Source organism: Oncorhynchus gorbuscha, linkage group LG10 (assembly GCF_021184085.1).
Source record: "Oncorhynchus gorbuscha isolate QuinsamMale2020 ecotype Even-year linkage group LG10, OgorEven_v1.0, whole genome shotgun sequence".
NCBI lineage: Eukaryota > Metazoa > Chordata > Actinopteri > Salmoniformes > Salmonidae > Oncorhynchus > Oncorhynchus gorbuscha.
In genome coordinates, this window is record NC_060182.1 from 72,396,368 (window position 1) to 72,416,992 (window position 20,625).

Below are 20,625 nucleotides of genomic sequence, written 5' to 3' on the forward strand. Positions count from 1 at the left end.
GGGCTAGTTATTAGGCTATGTGTTCCTGCGGTTTATACAATTGAAGTGGCCACCAGGTAGCATACCACTCACTGCATTGTGTTGGATCCAAAAAAACATTACATTTGCTAGGCCTATCTCTGATGTCATGCTTTGGGTCTATTGGTTGAAGTATATTGACGACCTTATCATTTGGAAATATTGAATACTTTTGATACATTTTAGCATTATTTTGCAGTTAGCACTACATAGTTTTCAGTCATTTATTTTCAAGGAAAAAATAGAGGAAAAGAAGATTGCGTGCACGTATTGGAACGTGGCCTGTGAGGCGAAGTGGCGTAGCTTGGAATCAGGAAGTGGTTGAAGGTGTATGACACTTTTTCTGTGGTTTTCTGTATTATTATCAGTTTAGCTAAGTTAGTTAACGTTTACGTTGTAATCAACATGGGGCTGTTCGGGAAAACACACGATAAACCACCGAAAGACTTGGTAAGTAAAGGCTTCTAGTAAGGAGCGACAAGCTTGCGAGCTAGCTAGCTATCAGCGAGCCAAACAATGTATTCGAAGTTAGCCAGCTCTGGTTATTTATGGCATGGCGACGGTGTTGCGTTTATTGAATAACTCTTCTCAGTCGTATCTCAACTTCAATGGAATAGCGTTGTGTTTTAAAGTAGCTAATGCAACGTTAGCTAGCTAGATAACGTTGACCAAGGCAGATAACTTTAACGAGCTGGCTCCCTAACGTTAGCCAACTAACGATAGCTTGGCAACTGTTGCTGAGCTAGCTAACGTTAGCATTTCAGTTTGATTGTTAGCTAGCAAGCTAAGTGCTTGCTACTTGTATTGAAAGAATGTGTAGCGTATCTTTACAAACTTTATTCCCGAAAATGCTATGGCCAGCCACACATATAACGTTAAAGTACAAGCAGCAGGTAGCAGTCAGCACCATCTTCGGATGTAAACAAACCAACAATCTAAAGCACGTTTTCATGGTTCTGTCTCAAATATGCTGTGTTTACACTACATTTCCTCGAACCTTTACAGTGAATAGCACAGTTAATGTCATATTTTACTCTTTTTTTACGCTTAATTCAATTTTTCTATCATTTAAGGTAAATGAATGGTCACTCAAAATCAGGAAGGAGATGAGAGTGATTGACAGACAAATTCGAGGTGAGAAGAAGAGCTTCAAGGCTATTTTATGTGAGGTCCAGTGCAACTTTGCTTTGTTATTCTCTTTGTTACTCTTAGAATGTCAGAGAGCAAATAGTTTTCAATACACTAAAGCAACATAAACACAAAGTAGGGTGTCCAATCAAAATCTCATATTTTCACTAATGGGTAAAAAAAAACTACTGTTAAACCAATGGACCAAACCTCATGTCTATCAAAATCCATTCAAAAGTTATTGGAGTTTTTACCCTTGTAGGATGGCCAAAATTAGGGTGACTAAATCAACGGAGGCCAGAGAAGAAAAAAAGTTAAATTGCACAGCTTCGTGTCAGCTATAGGTTGGATGCTGTGCAAGAATGAAGGCTCACTTTCAGGTTGAACTCGGCATCTTTCTTCTCAAATCCGCAGGGCGTAGATATCGATTTTGAGACGTAATATTATCAGATTTTAGTATACACTTCTCAATGCGATATTTTCCTGTTATTTAAAAAAAAGATTTCTCATCAAAAAAAGCATATCTTTGTGAAATATCAATGGAACATTGAACATACTGTTTATTTTAAAAAAAGTTTAAAAGCCTTTTACATTTTTCTTTTTGCGACCTGCGGAAATGACTTTGAAGACAACCACCACAACATGTAAAATCCTCAAAAGTTTCTGCGAGAAAGCTGCACCGCTCTGTCAACAGTTTTTGGGTATACTACTTTTAATGAAATGTGAGACAAAGACCCCACTGAACGATTCAGAACATTAATAATAATATTTGTCTTGGTAATATGTATTTTATAACATAAAGAAGTGACATTTCATCACCAATGCACGTTTGGTAGACAACCTACACAAATGAAAGCTGCTGTCAAACTTATGTATACATTACAGTTTGTTATATTACATTATTTAGCAGTTTCTCATTGTTCCTCTCTTGTATCTCAGACATTCAGAGGGAGGAGGAGAAGGTAAAGAGATCCATTAAAGATGCTGCTAAAAAGGGACACCGGGACGTGTGTGTGGTTCTTGCAAAAGAGATGATCCATTCGAAGCGTGCAGTCAGCAAACTTTATGCTTCCAAAGCCCAAATGAACTCTGTACTACTCAGCATGAAGAACCAGCTTTGTGAGTGTTAAAGCAACTGATGTAGTGCCACCAGATACTTTTGCATATATAGTGTATATTGTATGTGGACACCCCTTCAAATGAGTGGATTAGGCTATTTCAGCCACACCCATTGCTGACTGGTGTATAAAATTGAGGACACAGACATGCAATCTCCATAGGAAAACATTAATAGTAGAATGGCCCGTACTGAAGAGCTCAGTGACTTTAAATGTGGCACCGTCATAGGATTCTACCTTTCCAACAAGTCAGTTTGTTAAATTTCTGCCCTGCTAGAGCTGCCACGGTCAACTGTAAGAGCTGTTATTGTGAAGTGGAAACTTCTAGGAGCAACAAAGGTTCAGCCGCAAAGTGGTAGGCCACACAAGCTCACAGAATGGCACGTCTGAAGCACATAGGGTGTAAAAATGTCTTTGGTTGCAACACTCACTACCGAATTCCAAACTGCCTCTGGAATCAACGTCGGCACAATAACTTTTGTTTGTCGGGAGATTCATGAAATGGGTTTCAATGGCCAAGCAGCCGCACACTAGCCTAAGATTACCATGCGCAATGCCAAGTGTCGGCTGGAATAGTGTAAAGCTCGCCACCATTGGACTCTGGAGCAGTGGAAACGTGTTCTCTGGAGTGATAAGTCACACATCACTATCAGGCAGTCCGACGGATTAATCTGTGTTTGGCAGATGCCAGGAGAATGCTACCTGCCCCAGTGCATAGTGCCAGCTGTAATGTTTGGTGAAAGAGGAATAATGATCTGGGGCTGTTTTTCATGGTTTGAGCTAGGTTCCTTAGTTCCAGTGAAGGGAAGTCTTAATGCTATAGCATACAATGATATTCTAGACGATTCTGTGCTTCCAACTTACGGAAGGCCCTTTCCTGTTTCCGCATGACAATGCCCCCGTGCACAAAGCGAGGTCCATACAGAAGTGGTTTGTCAAGATCGGAGTGGAAGAACTTGACTGGCCTGCACAGAGTCCTAACCTCAACTCCATCGAACACCATTGGGATTAATTGGAATGCCGACTTCGAGCAAGGCCTAATCACCCAACATCCAGTGTCCGACCTCAATAATGCTGTTGTGGCTGAATGGAAGCAAGTCGCTGTAGCAATGTTCCAACATCTAGTGTAAATCCTTCCCAGATGAGTGGAGGAGGTTATAGCAGCAAAGGGTGGACCAACTCCATATTAATGCACATGATTTTGTAATGAGATGTTTGCCGAGCTTTTGGCCATGTGTATCTTGAAAATACCCAGGATAAGTTCAGTTGATGATAAATTAATAGAAACGCTTTGTAACTGTAAGCTAGTAGGATCCTAAGTTTTTCCTGGTCAAGCCAAGTGGTCAGGCCAAGTTATGTCCGTAATATGAATATGTACTTTACATGTCATGCTACATTACACATCCCAATTGGAAGGGGTTGTGTGTGACTCTGCTGTTATTTTTTCAGCTGTATTGCGTGTAGCTGGGGCCCTTCAGAAGAGCACAGAGGTCATGAAAGCCATGCAGAGCTTAGTAAAGATCCCAGAGATCCAGGGCACCATGAGGGAGCTGTCTAAGGAGATGATGAAGGTCAGTCGCATATCTGCTTACTCACTGTGGCCACTTTGTGTCTGTTGGGAGCATAAATCTATCACTGCTCATGTCCGTTTCTCTATGTGTGTAGCTGTCTCAGGGACTTAGGGATGCCGTCCAGTTTAGGTAACCACTGCCAAATATATATTTTTAAGTATTATTTTTACCCCCAATGTTGTGGTATCCAATTGGTAGTTAGTCTTGTCCCATCGCTGCAATTCCTGTACAGACTCGGGAGAGGTGAAGATCGAGAGCCATGGGTCCTCCGAAACACGACCCTGCCAAGCCGCACTGCTTCTTGACACACTGCTTGCTTAACCCCGAAGCCAGCCGCACCAATGTGTCGGAGGAAACACCTTACAACTGCTGACTGTGTCGGGGTACATGGGCCCGGCTTGCCACAGGAGTCGCTAGAGCGCGATGGGACAAGGACATCTCTGCCGGCCTAAACCTTCCCGAACCCGGATGACACAGGGCCAATTGAGCGTCGCCTCATGGTTCTCCCGAACCCGGATCTGTAGCGAAGCCTCAAGCTCTGCAGTGCCTTAGACTGCTGCACCACCCGGGAGGCCCCAAAGCTACAAACATAGTTTATGTTTGAATATATATTGAATGTTTATGTTTAAATGAGTAAATACTGTTTGTGTATTGATTATTTATGTTGTGAGTGTCCCACAGGCTGGTATCATCGAGGAGATGTTGGAGGACACCTTTGAAAGCATGGAGGATGATGATGAGATGGAGGAGGCAGCAGAGGCAGAAGTTGATAAGATCCTCTTTGAGATCACAGCAGGTAAAGATAGTCCCTCTGGTAATCAAGCTTGTCTCAGTTGTTTGGGGCTGTATATTATCGCCTGTCTGGAGAGGATTAAAAAAAAGACTATAATACATGCTGACCTCTGGTGGTTTGTTCCAAATCAGGTGCCCTTGGCAAAGCGCCCAGCAAAGTCACAGACGCCCTTCCTGAAATGGAGCCTCCTGCCGCAGCTGCAGCCTCAGAGGATGAGTCGGAGGAAGACATTGAGGAGATGCATTCTAGACTGGCAGCCTTAAGGAGCTAAGATTGACCTTTTTCTGTCTCCTTAAAGTCTCTTTGCCTGCCTAAGGAAGTACAAGGTCAATTTTGGTGTACGGTTTACCTAGTGGTTTCTCAACCACATTTTGTCTCTTTCTTTCACATAGTTATTTTGGATTATCTTTGGGCTGTGAACTTTTCAATGTTTAGGGCTAAATAACACATCAGATCTGTTGTTAATGGAAAGGGGATTTTATGATCTTACATGTTAAATGGGTAAACCCAGAAATCACTCAATGTGTGGTGTGTCTGTACACCCAACATTTAATAAAGATGTATGAATCTCAAGATAGCTAAAAAAAATAAGAAGGACCCATCTATATCTTAAATGCTGAGTGTGGTCTGATTCTTTTGGTCTTGTATTTGGGGAAGTCGAGGCTTCATTCTCCAATTGGGTGAATTAACTAGAGACTTACTCTGAGCCGGTCACTGACATATCTAATCTGTAATGGAAACGTCTTGCTCTACATTGAGAAATGAAATGAGTGACTCATCACATTCAAGTGTTCATGAAACTTGAATCCATCACTACTCTGATCTAGATCCAAATTGAATACAGTATTACAATTTAATACGATATTTCATTCACTTTCAGCATTATAAACACTAGAACCAAAAAACAAACTTCTGTCAGTAGTTTGTCTCTGTACAGTACATATGTATCTATATTATGTTGTCTTATGTAAAGTTGTTTGGAGGGGTAAAGAATGCACAGAAATTGACTAACATATTTTTTACATTGAGATCCAGCTTCCTTAACTATATATTGTTGGCCTCAAAGTCCTAATAATTTGTTGTGCGTATTCAGTAAAAAATAAAAATGATTGGTTAGTTTTGTTTCAGACCCTGTGTGTTATGGGATGTTTTTTTCTGTGCATACTTCTGTTTTTTCTGTGTGCAGGAAATTATGGAAATGAACAGTCAATTTTACTGTTGTCTGGCCTCTCCATTATTGAATGTGACCTGAAAGATGAGGAGTAATGTGTGACTGTTTTGTAGGTCACTACTTTTATTGCTTATTTTATGGGGAAGAGCAACATCAGTGAAAACATTCAGGTGTGAGATTATTTTCTCTTGGTTTCTAATATGGACAAAAGGATTATTTTTCTACCAACCACAGCCCTCACTCAGCAGCCTTAGTGTAACGTAACCAACCCTGTCTCTGTCCTCTGACTGTTTATGTAGGTTACCAGTCAAAACGGACTGTAGCTGTTATGTTTTAGGGAAAACTCCCAAGATTACAAGCATCAACTAATGGCAGATAATTATAATACGTGTTACTGAGCAGTTACAGGTGTTTGTCATACTCTTACAACATGTTTAATCCAGACTACCTGGCCTGCTCAACAGTTTGATTTTAGTTCCAGAGTTTCTCTGCAATAGGCTTATTAACCGATATTGGTTATTTAATTATTACAACCTAACAATCTTCATACTTAATCACCATTTAAAACATTAATTATACACTGAACAAAAATATAAATGCAACATGAAACTACTTCAAATATTTTACTGAGTTACAGTTCATAGAAGAAAATCAGTAAATTGAAAAATTCATTAGGCCCAAATTATGGATTTAACATGACTAGGAATACACATATGCATCTGTTGGTCACAGATACCTTTAAAAAAAGGTACCATGATTTGCCTCATGCAGCACGACATCTCCTTCGCATAGAGTTGATCAGGCTGTGGAATGTTGTCCCACTCCTCTTCAATGGCTGTGTGAAGTTGCAGTATATTGGTGGGAACTGGAACACGCTGCCGTACAGAATGATCCAGAGCATCCAAACATGCTCATTGGGTGACATGTCTGATGAGTATGCAGGCCATTGAAGAACTTGGACATTTTCAGCTTCCAGGAATTGTGTACAGATCCTTGCATTATCATGCTGAAACAGGTGATGGCAGCAGATGAATGGCACGACAATGGGCCTCAGGATCTCGTCACGGTATCTCTGTGCATTTAAATTGCCATCGACAGAATTCAATTGTGTTCGTTGTCCGTAGCTTATGCCTGCCAAAACCATAACTCCAACACCACCATGGGGCACTCTGTTCACAACGTTGACATCAGCAAACCGCTCACCCACACAACGCCATACACGCTGTCTGCCATCTCTCCGGTACAGTTGAAACCGGGATTCACCCATGAAGAGCACACTTCTCCAGCGTGTCAGTGGCCATTGAAGGTGAGTATTTTCCCACTGAAGTCGGTTACGACGCCAAACTGCAGTCAAGTCGAGACCCTGGTGAGGTCAATGAGCACGCAGATGAGCTTCCCTGGGTCGGTTTTTGACAGTTTTTCGGTTGTGCAAACCAACAGTTTAAGCAGCTGTCCAGGTGACTGGTCTAAAATGATCCCGCAGGTGAAAAAGACTGATGTGGAGGTCCTGGGCTGTGCGTAGTTACACATGGTCTGCGGTTTTGAGGCTGTTTGGATATACTGCCAAATTCTCTGAAATTATGTTGGAGGCGGCTTATGTTCAAGAAATGAACATTAAATTATCTGGCAACAGCTCTGGTGGACATTCCTGCAGTGAGCATGCCAATTGCAGGCTCCTTCAAAACTTGAGAAATCTGTGGCATTGTGTTGTGTGTGCATTTTAGTGGCCTTTTATTTTCCCAGCACAAGGTGCACCTGTGTAATGATCGTGCCGTTTAATCAGCTTCTTGATATGTCACACCTGTCAGGTGGATGGATTATCTTGGCAAAGGAGAAATGCTCACTAACAGGGATGTAAACTAATTGGTGGCACAACATTTTAGAGAAATAAGCTTTTTGCGTGCATATGGAACAGTTCTGGGATGTTTTATTTCAGCTCATAAAACCAACACTTTACATGTTGCGTTGATATTTTTGTTCAGTATACATATAAACAATATTAGGTAGGTAGGCCAATGACATGATAATTTCAGTAGTCACAGCTGTTCACTCTGAATCACGTTCATGTCTGGGTGCGGCACATCGTTTGACGCCTTGGTTGGCGCTCGCTGACGCTGCTGTCAAATGGCAACTGCCAACGCTCAAGAAGGAAACTCCTCCCTGTTGACAGCACGTTCTGTCGCCGCCTCAGCACAATGGTCTCTTGGATAATCTCTAGACTTGTGGTGTAAGTTATTTTTATCACATTCTCTCTCATTTGTAAAATAGCCCACCTCGAGATAATGCCTTATTACGATAAATCTTTCTTTTTTTTCAGTGACACAAGGTGCATGTCAGCAGTGTCCGCTTTATAGCCTATTTAGGACACCTCTTATTTCTAAGCAGAGACGGTGTCTCGGGGGTTTGAGACGAGACAGACAGAATATTGTGTTCTGTTTATGACTGAAATGTTATTCCTTAATGAAAGAATGGGTTCATTGTCATATATCACATTCAATGGGTCGATGATATGTGCTCTTATGTGTTCACATGCGTTTTATTTCCAGTTCAGACAAAGAATGACGATTGGCCAAATGAAATATGTATATTTGTATTGATATATGTCTGCTCATTCAGAGATATGTTAATAATAAAACCAAAATGATTTAGCCATTGTTATGTCATACAGTAGGCTTAAATGCAAAGTTGACTGAATAAAATGCCCAAACCACAGTGTGGTGGGGTGAGCGGAGCTATTTTATGATACTTGATATTCTTTATTTGGAAAACAAAGGGATGGGTCAACCTTTTCAGGTTACAATGCAAGTGTTGCATATAATCATATACTTTATTGCAACATATTCTGACAATTATAGTCATCCGAATATTTAAGCATATTCGACTTATGGAAGCAAAATTCTAGGCTCCACTTTCCATTCCTATTGTTGTAATATGGAGAAATTATTAAACGTGTCCACAACATATGGGCTTGGAGTAGGCCTAAAACAAATATCAAAATAGCACGTAAATTAAATTTAGATTATAATATCATATTTCATTCATATATCATATTACATTGCTGTTTAAAGACGCGAGGGGCCGCAAGTTTCTTCTGGCTGTCTTGGCATTCAAAGCTCCATTGCCTATCCAACAACATATTTTATTTGCTGTTCTGAGGTCTTGAGCAGAAACACGGAATACATTTTTGTTTTGATTGACCTTATGTATTTGGAATTGTTTTCTACAGGATAACCCGGTGTATGCCTATGTAGGTCACAGGTCAGTAATATTAGCAGGTCACCCCCAGCTGTTGCTCAACTGTTGCTTCAAGGGGTCCTGTTTGAGAGTTATACAGTCGCACATGGGTAGGCCAAGAGTCCTCGTGTCCCTGTTTAATCTTTCAGATATTAGATGAGCTCTGATGTCAGTTTAGTTATTTGTTTTTGATTGTTGTTGAAAATATTAGTATCTCCATATCAGTAACATTCAACAATATGGGCGGAATTGGAATTACTTGAGCCCGGGAAAATCGGAGTTTCGCGGAGGCCTCATTGATGTCAATGGGTCATGGCGCAAAGGAAAAGCGCAAATAGTTACTCCCAGTTGGTTCATTATTGTTTTTTTTATACAAACACGAATTACACTACATAAAATCTAAAACAGTTTTAAAGAAAAAATATTAATAAACCCAATACCCAGAACTGGGGTGTCAGTTAATTAAAAAACAGAGATGTTTGTTTTTTTGGTGATGAACAATTCAGTTGTGAACTGCTGTCAGTTTCTGTACTTTGGACTGTTTCCACTTTACTGCGCTTTATTTGCTTTTATCCCCATAAATGTGGCTGTGCTGGACAACATTTATTGCAGGCTTATGGCATGTTTGATGTTTTCCAGGCTTATATTTGGCACATTATATCCTGCATACTACTCATACAAAGCTGTCAAGTCAAAGGATGTGAAGGAATATGTGAGTATGAGCAGCAGTCTGAAAAAAGTGAAAATGAAACAGTAACGTGTCATATTGAGTCCGTCTGTATAGATTACACATTATGGGCCAGTTTCACAGAACCAGACAACTATTGGACTGAATTACTTAAAGATGTACTATGCAGAAATCGCTCCACCATTTCCTGGTTGCTAAAATTCTAATAGTTCGCCTAATTTCAGTTTGTGACAAAACAAGCAAGTATAGTGTAGAGAATCATTGTATTATCTAAATCGCAGTGAAATATATTTCCCATAACAAAAACAATGTGTTTTCAGGTGTTTGAAGCAGGTGTGCAAAACCGAAAGTAAAAGATAAAAAACTCAATTTAAAAATGCGATAAAAACTTGCTTTCAATGAGTGACAGATCTACAACTCACATTTCTGTACATTTTTTGGGGTCCCCCCAAAATGACATATTGCAGTTTTAAAACAGGATTTATTAGAATTTAGATGAATATTTCTTAACTATTATGTGCGAGACTAACAGAGTTATTCTACTTTTAAAGGTTAAATGGATGATGTACTGGATAATATTTGCCCTATTCACCACCACGGAAACCATAACAGATATATTTATCTGTTGGTAAGTAAATGATGTATTATAAAATATGTTTTGTTTATGTATAGTATTATTTCACTTGTTTTAATATATAGTTATGTTATGAAGTCCTAAATATTGTTCTGAAATAGTACACCGTCACATGGCATCGGCCTACAGCAGGATAGTATCATGGCTCAGGCTAAGACCCAGATACAGACACAGGAGGTGGATAGTATGAGTCTCAGAGTTTATTGTAGTACAAGGGGCAGGCAAAGAGCCATAATCCAAATCAGAGTCGGGCAGGTACAGGATGGGAGGCAGGATCAGGGCAGGCAGAAAGGTCAGAACTGGGAAGACAAGGAAAAACAAAAACTAGAGCATAGAAAACACGGGAACATGCTGGTGGGACCTGATGAACTGGCAACATACAAACAGAACATGCAGGTCTAAATACACAGGGGATAATGGGGGAAGATGGGAGAACTCTGGTGAGGGGTGGAGACAAGGACAAATACAGGTGAAACACATCAGGGTGTGACAGATAGTCATAAGACTGATGATGCTATTGTAATTGAGAGTGTAGATTTTATGAATGCTCTAAACGATCGCTGTATTATTCTTCCCTTTACTGTAGGGTTCCTTTCTATTATGAGCTGAAGATTGCCTTTGTTGTATGGTTACTGTCTCCCTACACAAAGGGGTCCAGCGTTCTATACAGGAAGTTTGTTCACCCAACACTTTCTTCAAAAGAAAAGGTGAGGTCTGTAAATTAGTCCAGTTTTCATTGTCCACTTTAAATGTTCTATAAGCTGTCTCCTATGTTAAAAAATGGTTTATATGCTCGGCTAAACCATTTTATTAAAGTACCAGTCAAAAGTTTGGACACACCTACTCATTCCAGGGTTTTTCTTTATTTTCAACATTGTAGAATAAGTGTGATGACATACAATCTATGAAATAACATATGGAATCATGTAGTAACCAAAAAATGTGTTAAACTCCATCACTCTCCTTCTTGGTCAAATAGCACTTACACAGCCTGAAGGTGTGTTTGGCCATCGTCCTGTTGAAAAACAAATTATAGTCCCACTAAGCCCAAACCAGATGGGATGGCGTATCGCTGCAGAATGCTGTGGTAGCCATGCTGGTTAAGTGTGCCTTGAATTCTAAATAAATCACTAACAGTGTCACCAGCAAAGCACCATCACACCTCCTCCTCCATGCTTCCCGGTGTGAACCACACATGCAGAGATCAACCATTCACCTACTTTGCGTCTCACAAAGACACGGCAGTTGGAACCAAAAATCTCAAATTTGGACTCATCAGGCCAAAGGATAGATTTCCACCGGTCTAACGTCGATTGCTCATGTTTCTTGGCCCAAGAAAGTCTCTTCTTCTTATTAGTGTCCTTTAGTAGTGGTTTCTTTGCAGCTATTCGACCATGAAGGCCTGATTCACGCAATATCTGAACAGTTGGTGTTGAGATGCGTATGTTACTTGAACTCTGTGAAGCATTTATTTGGGCTGCAATCTGAGGTGCAGTTAACTCTAATGAACTTATCCTCTGCAGCAGAGGTAACTCTAGTTTTTCCTTTCCTATGGTGGTCCTCATGAGAGCCAGTTTCATCATAGTGCTTGATGGTTTTTTCAACTGCACTTGAAGAAATATTCCGGATTGACTGACCTTCATGTCTTTGTTTATTTGAGCTGTTCTTGGCATAATATGGACTTGGCCTTTTACCAAATAGGGCTATCTTCTGTATACCACCCCTACCTTGTCACAACACAACACAACTGATTGGCTCAAATGCATTAAGAAGGAAAGAAATTCCACAAATTAACTTTTAGAAGGCACTCCTGTTAATTGAAATTAATTCTAGGTGACCTCATGAAGCTGGTTGACAGAATGCCAAGTGTGCATAGCTGTCATCAAGACAAAGGGTGGCAACTTTGAAGAATCTCAAATATAAAATATATTTAGATTTATTTAACACTTTTGGTTACCACATGTTTCCATATGTGTTATTTCACAGTTTTGATGTCTTCACTATTATTCTACAATGTAGAAAATAGTAAAGAATAAAGAAAAATCCTTGAATGAGTAGGTGTGTCCAAACTTTGACTGGCATTGTACATGCAGTACATCAAACCTAATGAATGTGTTTTTCACATGACCTGCCAAGAAAAAGACAGTTACTGTAACATGAGTCTGTATTTCTGTCTGTCCAGGACATTGATGACTATCTCTGCCAAGCAAAGGACAAAAGCTATGACACTCTGGTGACTTTTGGGAGGAAAGGTTTGAATGTGGCAGCCACAGCTGCAGTACTGGCTGCGACAAAGGTAATGCTGACTCTCTGAATTTCTGATTTGTTCTTGGTGCGGTGAAGTGATGTTTTTCTCTATTCATATAGATAATTCCTAGTGTTCATGTATTTTGTCTCCCACACCAGAGCCAAGGAGTACTGTCAGATAGACTGCGAAGTTTCAGCATGCAGGACTTGTCCGCCTACCAGTCCGACCCAACTGAGATGGACCCTGGATCTGTCCACACCCAGTCTGCAGCTGGACAACAAAGGGCCAGGACGATGATGCGCAGCAAGTCAGAGATCGGCTACACCAAGGGTGAGATTATACTGCCACATACACTTAAATAACTAACCAAGATACAGACAGATCGATTGGCCACAACGAGGGCAGGGAAGGGAGTGTCATAACTTTTTCTATAAGACATTTGTATGACCTCTTAGATAACTACCAAGTAATAGCTAAGTAGCAATATGTTAACACTGAAAACGGCACATTGGATTAGCAATTCTTGTGCATTATAATGGCTAATAGAGCAAATATGGTATATTTGGCAAATAATGGTTGACCACAGCACTGGTGAAAACAGACACTGTAAAATGGTCCACATACATACAGCACCTCTTCCCCCTCAGGAGGTTGAAAAGGTTTGGCATGGGCCCTCTAATCTTAAAAAAGAGAGCATTTTTGAATGGCTGGATCACTGCTTGGTATAGCAATAGCACCGCCCTCGATCGCATGGCTCTACAGAGGGTGGTGTGGACCACCTAGTATATCACTGGGGCCGAGCTCCCTGACATCCAGGACCTCTGTATCAGGCCGTGTGAAAGGAAGACCCGGAAAGTTGTTAGACTCCAACCACCCAAGCCATAGACTGTTCTCTCTGCTTCCGCACAGCAAGCCAGTACCGGTGCATTAAGTCTGACACCAACAGGCTCCTCAACAGCTTCTATCCCCAAGCTATAAGGCTAAATAGCTAACAAATGGCTACACGGACTATCTGAGTTGACCTATTTTATTTCAAAATGTCTCGATGCACACTCACAGGCCCTACACACTCTGACACTCCAACACACACTCACTTCATGATTTGTTCACACACACATAATATGGACATTTATACTGACTCTATACACACACCCACTCACATACAATTGTCATATACACTGCTTCTACTCTATTTATCATATATCCTGATGCCTAGTCACCTTAACCCTATACACATCTACGTCTATCACTCCAGTATTCCTGCATATTGTAAATATGGAACTGACTAACCCTGTATATAATATGCTTACTTTCTCATGTTTTTCTTATTTGTATTTTGTCTTTTTGTTCTACCTTATGTTATGTTATGTTTTAGTGCTACATTGTTATTGATTAGTGCACTGTTGGGTTTAGAGCTTGCTAGAAAGGCATTTCACTGTACTTGTGCACGTCACAGTAAAACTTAAACTATCATATGGCCTCCTTGCTGTTTAAGCCTGCAGATAATAGATCTGTAAACTGCCTTTCCTGAGTCTCCCTAACCCCACATCTCCCTTCCTGTTTGTGACGCTCTCTGACTGCAGGTCAGTTTCCACAGGGCTGCCAGGTAGGCTCTTGACCCATCCAGGAATGCTTAACTTTGAGCTTTTATCACTGAATGACCACAGCCTGCTCTCTGGTGGCCAGACTCATTCAGTGTTTCATGTCTCATTATACAGTATGTGTTGTACAGTCCAAAGTTTCTTTGAGATTCACTTTCTTTGGATTAATTAGTCTATTTTCCAAGAGGTTATTGAGTGTCACAGAGGTGAAAAGCAGTGCTTTTGCACCATACTCTGTTAACATAAACATTTTTGAAGCAATAATATTGTGGATAACTTTAAGTGGCTGTACTGTGTGGACGATTAACACATTTTGATTTATTTTGTCAACTTACCACACACGTATTTTACAATAATAACAATGTGATTATTTAATTTCAGAACATGATATTACCTGAGTCCTCAAGCATCCTTTATGCTAAAAGAGCAGGATAATGAAAGGCTTTTTTTGCTTTCTGCTTGCATGGCAAATTGAATGATATGATAGAAATCCAGTGTACTGAACATAATTCTGCAGAGACTAAATTAAGGGCCCTGAAGAGGAGTCCTCATCCTAATGGCGTAGGTATGCTTGTTTGTCCTGTAAGAGGGGGTATCCCACTGCCTGCACACATGGTCAGATGATGTCTGCTCCCGTGGTCTGTGTAGAGAACAACAACCCTACTCTGCCCCTTAGTAAACTGAACTCATAACTACCTCACAGTAATGAATTGAGTTACATCACTTCAATAATTATAGTACAGTCCACTGCTGCCTTCAGCATACATTCTGATGTGTGTCTGTAATTTGTTTTACCATGGTCCCTTCTCATGGTGCAGGGCAGGACTTTGACATGACTGAATATGAGGTGTTGAGCTTCGATCAGTGTGACACCAAGGAACCACTGTCCCATCCTATTACACTCCCCGAACCCATGACTGAACCCACAACCCCTCTGACCATCCAGTCCTCTCTACCCTCTCCACCTCCATCCCCTGCTCCCCCAGCAACAGAGCAGACTGAGGACATGAGGATAGGGGGGGAAACATCCACAAGCTCCCCACAGCTCAGGTTGATTAAGAGGAAGGTACCTGAGGTACTCTTTTAAACTGACTGGCCTACTGGTGTGTGGTTCTAACTGCGACTGGTCTGTGGTGACTAACACACTGGGTCACTAATTCTTACTTGGCTACTTCTAACTGGGTCCTTGTTGCGTTGAAAGGTATCATTGCAAAAAAAAAAGCATTTTTTTTGTTTCTAATGTGTATTTTTAGTTTTAGTGGATTGACAAATGTGTGTAAATTGGTGTTCTTTTGCAGTAATGTTTCACTGCTGATATGACTTTGCTGTGAATTGCAATGGTTATGGAAGTGTTGATTTGATTGCATTTATTGATTTCCCAAACTAGAAAACAAGCTGGAACAGGCATCTGAAAACAACATTCCAGGATTGCTTTCTTTTAATATGTCAAATCATATTTTCATAATGTAATGAGTGTTTATCTTGTCCCCGAACTGAATGTAGAGATATACTTAGTGTGTTTTTGTGCCCACATTGGACAGGCTAGACAAACATTGTCAGACCACAAACCAGGAATAATGTGGCATTTACTGCTTTCAGAACAGTTATGGTCAGTCAGTGCCCCATTTCTCTTATTTCTCTCTCTCTCTTTCTAGCCTCCTCCTAGAGTCTTAAGGCCTCTCACAAGACTCAGGAGTGCCCAGCTGTCTTCAAACAGAGAGGCCATGTGATATTCTGTGAATGCTCCCAAGACTGCTTTAGCTGCGAGGGGAAGAGGGTAAATAAGGAAATGTGGCCTAAAGCTAAATGTATAAAGCAGCCTTGTTTTAGAATAAGGAAACCAAAGTGACTTGTGAAAGTCTATACACCCCTTGCACAGTATTCACATTTTGCGGCCAGAACATTTTATCAAAAAATTCTGGGGCTCTACAAATCTTACTAAACATTTTCAAAGTGAAAGAAAGTTATTATTATTGCAATTGTTTTTCAAATTAGATAATCTACAGTAACAAAACATAAATACAGCAACAAGTTACATTGGTACTATCCTAGCTGTTGGACAATAAAAACTAAGAAAAAATACTATATAAGTAAGTACATAACATCCCCTACCACGTTTAGGATGGGCCATAACTTCCCTACCCAGTTTAGAATGGGCCATAACCTCCCCTACCCAGTTTAGGATGGGCCATAACCTCCCCTACCCAGTTTAGGATGGGCCAAAACTTCCCCTACCCAGTTTAGGGTTTACCTGAAGAAATGTGTCTGGGGTATACTTTGCTCTCTAACTAGATGTTCAAAGGGGATAAATACACGGTCATGGAAAAGGTCTGTTACACTCTTCAATCCTTTCTGAAACCATAGTTGGAAGGCTGTGTCTATGAAGTAGGTGGGTTGGAAATAAAAGGCATGGATGAGATAGCTTGTCTATATCCAAAGTGGATCCTAAACTGAGACCATATACTTAGAAAAAAAGGGTTCCAAAATGGTTATTCGGCTGTCCCCATAGGATACCCCTTTTTGGTTCCGGGTAGAACAATTTGTGGTTCCATGTAGAACCCTCTGTGTAAAGGGTTAACTGAAGAACCCTTTTAGGTTCTAGATAGCACCTTTTTTTCTAAGAGTGTATCCAGATGTAACTTTTCATAATAGTGTTGTTTGAGTGGTGTTATTTGCTCAATGGTAGGGTGGCACAGACTAAAGAGACCGGGGATGATGTTTGACATGAGTACTTTTCCATAAAGGACCACACCATTCCTTCCCCATCTAAAAATACAGAGACCCAAAAGGTTATCTTGTGACTATTGGGAGCCCAGTAGTAATGGAGGAAATTGGGTAGGGCAAGAACCCCCCTCTCCTTTCTGTCTTTCCAAAAATTAAAGTAGAGATGTCTATCCAGTTCTTTAAAAAACGATTTTGCTATAAAGATACAGGAATCGTGGCATGATGACTGAGTTGAGTGATATGGGGAGTGTCGACCAGCGATAGAGGTTCTGCTTAACCTTCTCCAAGGCTGGCTTAAAAATTAAATTTAACAGATCTTTGAATATAGAAATGTTTCCTAATAAAAACCTGAGTTAATACTTGGTGGAAGCACCACAGGCAGCTATTACAGCTGAATGATTTTGAAAACAATTTTTACCAACTTTGCACAACTCTTAGGGCAACATATGTCCATTGTTTATCAGAATTGCTCAGTAAATTTGGTTAGGAATCATTGATGGACAGAAACATTTAAACATCTCTGATTTTCAAAAAAAATGTATGTCAGGACTGAGACTAGACCACTCAGGAACAGTCTCTTGGAACACCATTCTGGTGTGTCTTTGCCATAAACATTTGTGAAATTGTGGTATTGTGGTGGAAGCATTATGTTATGGGTATGCCCGTCATCGGCAGGGACTGGAGTTTGTCAGGATCGAAAGAAATATGAAAGGAGCAAAGCCCAGGTAAAAAGTTAGAGGAAAACCTGCCTCAGTCTTCTGAAAACCTAACTCTTGACTAGAGTTGTATTTTTCCATGGGACAATGACACACATTTTAATAATAGCAATTTTTACAAAAACAATGGATATATGTTGCCCTAAGAGTTGTGCATAGTTTGTCAAATCTTGTAAAAAATTATTTTGAGCTGTAATTGCTGCCAAAGTTGTTTACACAAAGTACATCCTCATTCTGTACTTCTTAGTCATTTAGAAACGTTTCTATAATTGTTCCTTCACTTGGAACATGTGGAATATGTTGTGTAGATAGGAAAACAATCACATTTCATCCCTTTTAGATTACATTTTAAGGCAGCAAAATGTGATGACTGTGCACAGGGTGTGTAGACTTTCACTAGCGACTGTAGGACCTCTGGCATATACTGTAGTGTAAAGGAGACAGAGGGTGTGTGCCATCGAGGTAGCACACACACACACGAGTGGATTCCATAGTGTACAGACATTTTGGATTGATTTGTCAGTCATTGAATACTTTTTGTATGTATGTACTGTGTGTGTGTGATAGTTTTTTTTAAATATTACGTTTAGAGACAAATGCATGTATGTGTCTCTGGTCATTTGTCAGGTGATGTGTCATAAAACAGAATGTATAGTCACTGAATCCTTTTGTGGCTACTTGGTCATTGTATGAGATGGAATCAGTCACCAGGAGAGTAGCAGGGTAAAATACTCTGTAGGGAGATCTTTTGAGCTGGCAAATACAATCTGTACTGACAATTTAACAGGAAACAGAATATTTAAAATAATTGTCCAGTCAGGTTAGTATATCTCCTCAAATGTGGTATTTATTTATGAGAGAGAATAGCAATTGTAGGATTGCTGATTATTATTATTAATCTACTGGCAATGGAACTAAGTGTCAAAGTATGAGTAAATTGCTCTAAGTTTCACTCGTTACGTTAGCTTATAAAGCCTTAAACCATAAAAACAAAACATTAGGTCTGGTACTACAGAAACAGTCATATCTGTACTCTGACAAATCATGAGCAATTCCATGTGGCCATAACAATTACTAATGTCATTGACTATGGGCCCTATGCACTATGTTTAGAGTTAGTGCAACAACTGTTCTAGTAAGCATAAAACGCCGATCACCATGTTATAGATCATTACCAAAACTATTATTACATGGGATTAGTTACTATTCAAATAAATAAATTGCTCTAAGGAGCAGAAATATTGACATTCGACTTTTCAAGCTCGTTATGAATTATCTGGCATTGAGGTGTCATTCAATTGTTTTGTAAATGTTTGTATTACTCATGTCTTATGGCATCGCCATAAATGTTTGTATTTTCAGGTTTAGCACACAAAACATACTTTGACGTGTATAGCTATTGTATAACAAAAGATAGCCAGTGGCAAGGGCTATATAGGTGGCCCTTCTCAGAGTCTAAAAACACTGAGCAATTGTCAACTCATGGTTCTTACTTAAGTCTACTTTTCTCAATGTAGCCACAATTGTTGACCTGTCTTTTCCCAGCCAATGTGCCTGTTGCCTATTTCTGTGAGGGCATAGCAATTCCTATAGGCCGGTTCCTAACCTTCTGGTGAAGTGTTTTGCCAAAGGTAGTGACATAACGTCTATGTCTAAAATGAACATTTCTGCACTGTAGGTATGTGAATTAACTTGGCTATTACATAATGCTTCACTAAATATTATGCTTGGTGTTTGGGCAGCATACATTTTTGTTCACTGTTTTCAATACAGTAGCTTAAATTAGAAATGGAAGCTTCTCCTCAGGTACGTGTTCAGTTTACACATCAAACACTTTCTGGTAGAAACATTTTGGTATAAACTTGTTTGCACAGAGGTTCCTTCTAATTGGGCCATTTTCTTTTAGGATATAAGTTATTTATGGACAGAGATGTGACCTGTGGTAAAGTTTTAAATCCTTTTTTGCGATGTTCATGTAGTTTCAGTTGGAATGTATCTCCTTTTCAAATACTAACATAAAAATAATATATAAAAGTGAATCATTTCGGCTGGAAAAGGAAAGTCATCATTGCATGATGTTTGTTATTTAGTAAATATGAGAATGATTTACTACTTTGCATTGTTTGGATTAGTGTATAGTTATTTGCTTCATCGAATGCCTTGCTGATAACATTGATTCTGAAGTGTCTGAATGTTCTTTTCCTTATTATTTTGAAACGCTATGTGGCAAGGTCAGGAAAGTTCTTCTCGTGGACAAATACACGTCTCTACAACTTGGAGTCAAATAAATTGTTTGAGGAGCGTGTCTTATCTCTATGGATTAAAAAGCCCACATTCCTCTCTTCTCTCTGTTGGCCTTGGCGTAAAAAAGTCACTTCTGGCAGGCCATAATCACTCACAATGCTCAAACTTTATTGTGAATATCAGAAAAGAAAGATGTAAAAGTCAGGAATGATGGTCTAAAATGACTGTATATGAAAAATGCTTTCTCTGTATCACAGTAGGTTGGTGGCACCTTAACTGGGGAAGACAGGCTCGTGGTTAATGGCTGGAGCGGAATAGGTGGAATGTGTCATATGTCAAACACAAACACCTATTCCATTCGATCTGTTCCAGACATTATTATGAGCCGGCGTCCCCTCAGCAGCCTCCACTGCTCTGTATCATCAGTATTTCTGTTGGTGAACTGATAACAGACAATAAATGAGACAATGTGCTGCGGTGGCTTATGTATTTTTTTTTAATGATATTTTAATAGGTAATACATTTTAAGAAGCATTTTATTTAGGCAATTGATTCAATGACAAGACAAGACAATATTTCCAGCTATACCATCACAACCTAAATCCCTCTATGTGGGTGTGGTGTTATGATTCTGGAGACAGAAGGCCGTGTGGTGTTATGATTCTGGACAGTCAGAGAACTAGCAACAATGACAAGACGCTGCCATGTGGTGAATAATAAGTGTCTGGTTCAGATTG

At 39.9% G+C, this 20,625-nt stretch overlaps 2 protein-coding genes across 5 annotated transcripts; both read left to right on the forward strand.

Annotated features, from left to right (window-relative positions):
- Positions 1-62: 62 nt before the first annotated feature.
- Positions 63-5,757, forward strand: LOC124046502 (charged multivesicular body protein 3). 3 transcript variants are annotated; one of them, XR_006841023.1, is made up of 7 exons: positions 63-468; positions 1,092-1,182; positions 2,086-2,265; positions 3,714-3,835; positions 3,930-3,964; positions 4,068-4,631; positions 4,760-4,794. XR_006841023.1 is itself a non-coding variant. In XM_046366931.1 (6 exons), exons 1-6 carry the CDS (start codon positions 424-426, stop codon positions 4,897-4,899), a joined length of 693 nt encoding a protein of 230 aa, XP_046222887.1. In that variant the 5' UTR covers positions 73-423; the 3' UTR covers positions 4,900-5,757. The 3 variants fall into 3 exon arrangements, 2 of the variants coding, with proteins under 2 accessions (XP_046222887.1, XP_046222888.1); XM_046366931.1 differs by lacking the exon at positions 3,930-3,964 and having other exon boundaries at positions 73-468; positions 4,517-4,631; positions 4,760-5,757; XM_046366932.1 differs by lacking the exon at positions 3,930-3,964 and having other exon boundaries at positions 79-468; positions 1,092-1,152; positions 4,517-4,631; positions 4,760-5,757.
- Positions 5,758-7,699: 1,942 nt separating this feature from the next.
- Positions 7,700-20,368, forward strand: LOC124046504 (receptor expression-enhancing protein 1-like). Of its 2 annotated transcripts, none has more exons than XM_046366935.1 (8): positions 7,700-8,026; positions 9,673-9,745; positions 10,273-10,349; positions 10,942-11,062; positions 12,538-12,651; positions 12,762-12,933; positions 15,023-15,270; positions 15,860-20,368. In XM_046366935.1, the coding sequence occupies exons 1-8, from the start codon at positions 7,995-7,997 to the stop codon at positions 15,932-15,934; spliced, it is 912 nt and encodes a 303-aa protein (XP_046222891.1). In that variant the 5' UTR covers positions 7,700-7,994; the 3' UTR covers positions 15,935-20,368. The 2 variants fall into 2 exon arrangements, with proteins under 2 accessions (XP_046222891.1, XP_046222890.1); XM_046366934.1 differs by having other exon boundaries at positions 7,701-8,026; positions 15,023-15,279.
- The last annotated feature ends 257 nt before the right edge of the window (positions 20,369-20,625 follow it).

Bases quoted from the DNA above. Each gene is read 5' to 3' on its own strand.
- LOC124046504 (XM_046366934.1), top strand. From the start codon at position 7,995: ATGGTCTCTTGGATAATCTCTAGACTTGTGGT. The intron at 10,350-10,941 runs GTAAGTAAATGA...CCTTTACTGTAG, and splicing joins ACAGATATATTTATCTGTTG to GGTTCCTTTCTATTATGAGC. The intron at 15,280-15,859 runs GTACTCTTTTAA...CTCTCTTTCTAG, and splicing joins TTAAGAGGAAGGTACCTGAG to CCTCCTCCTAGAGTCTTAAG.
- LOC124046502 (XM_046366931.1), top strand. From the start codon at position 424: ATGGGGCTGTTCGGGAAAACACACGATAAACCACCGAAAGACTTG. The intron at 469-1,091 runs GTAAGTAAAGGC...CTATCATTTAAG, and splicing joins ATAAACCACCGAAAGACTTG to GTAAATGAATGGTCACTCAA. The intron at 3,836-4,516 runs GTCAGTCGCATA...AGTGTCCCACAG, and splicing joins TGTCTAAGGAGATGATGAAG to GCTGGTATCATCGAGGAGAT.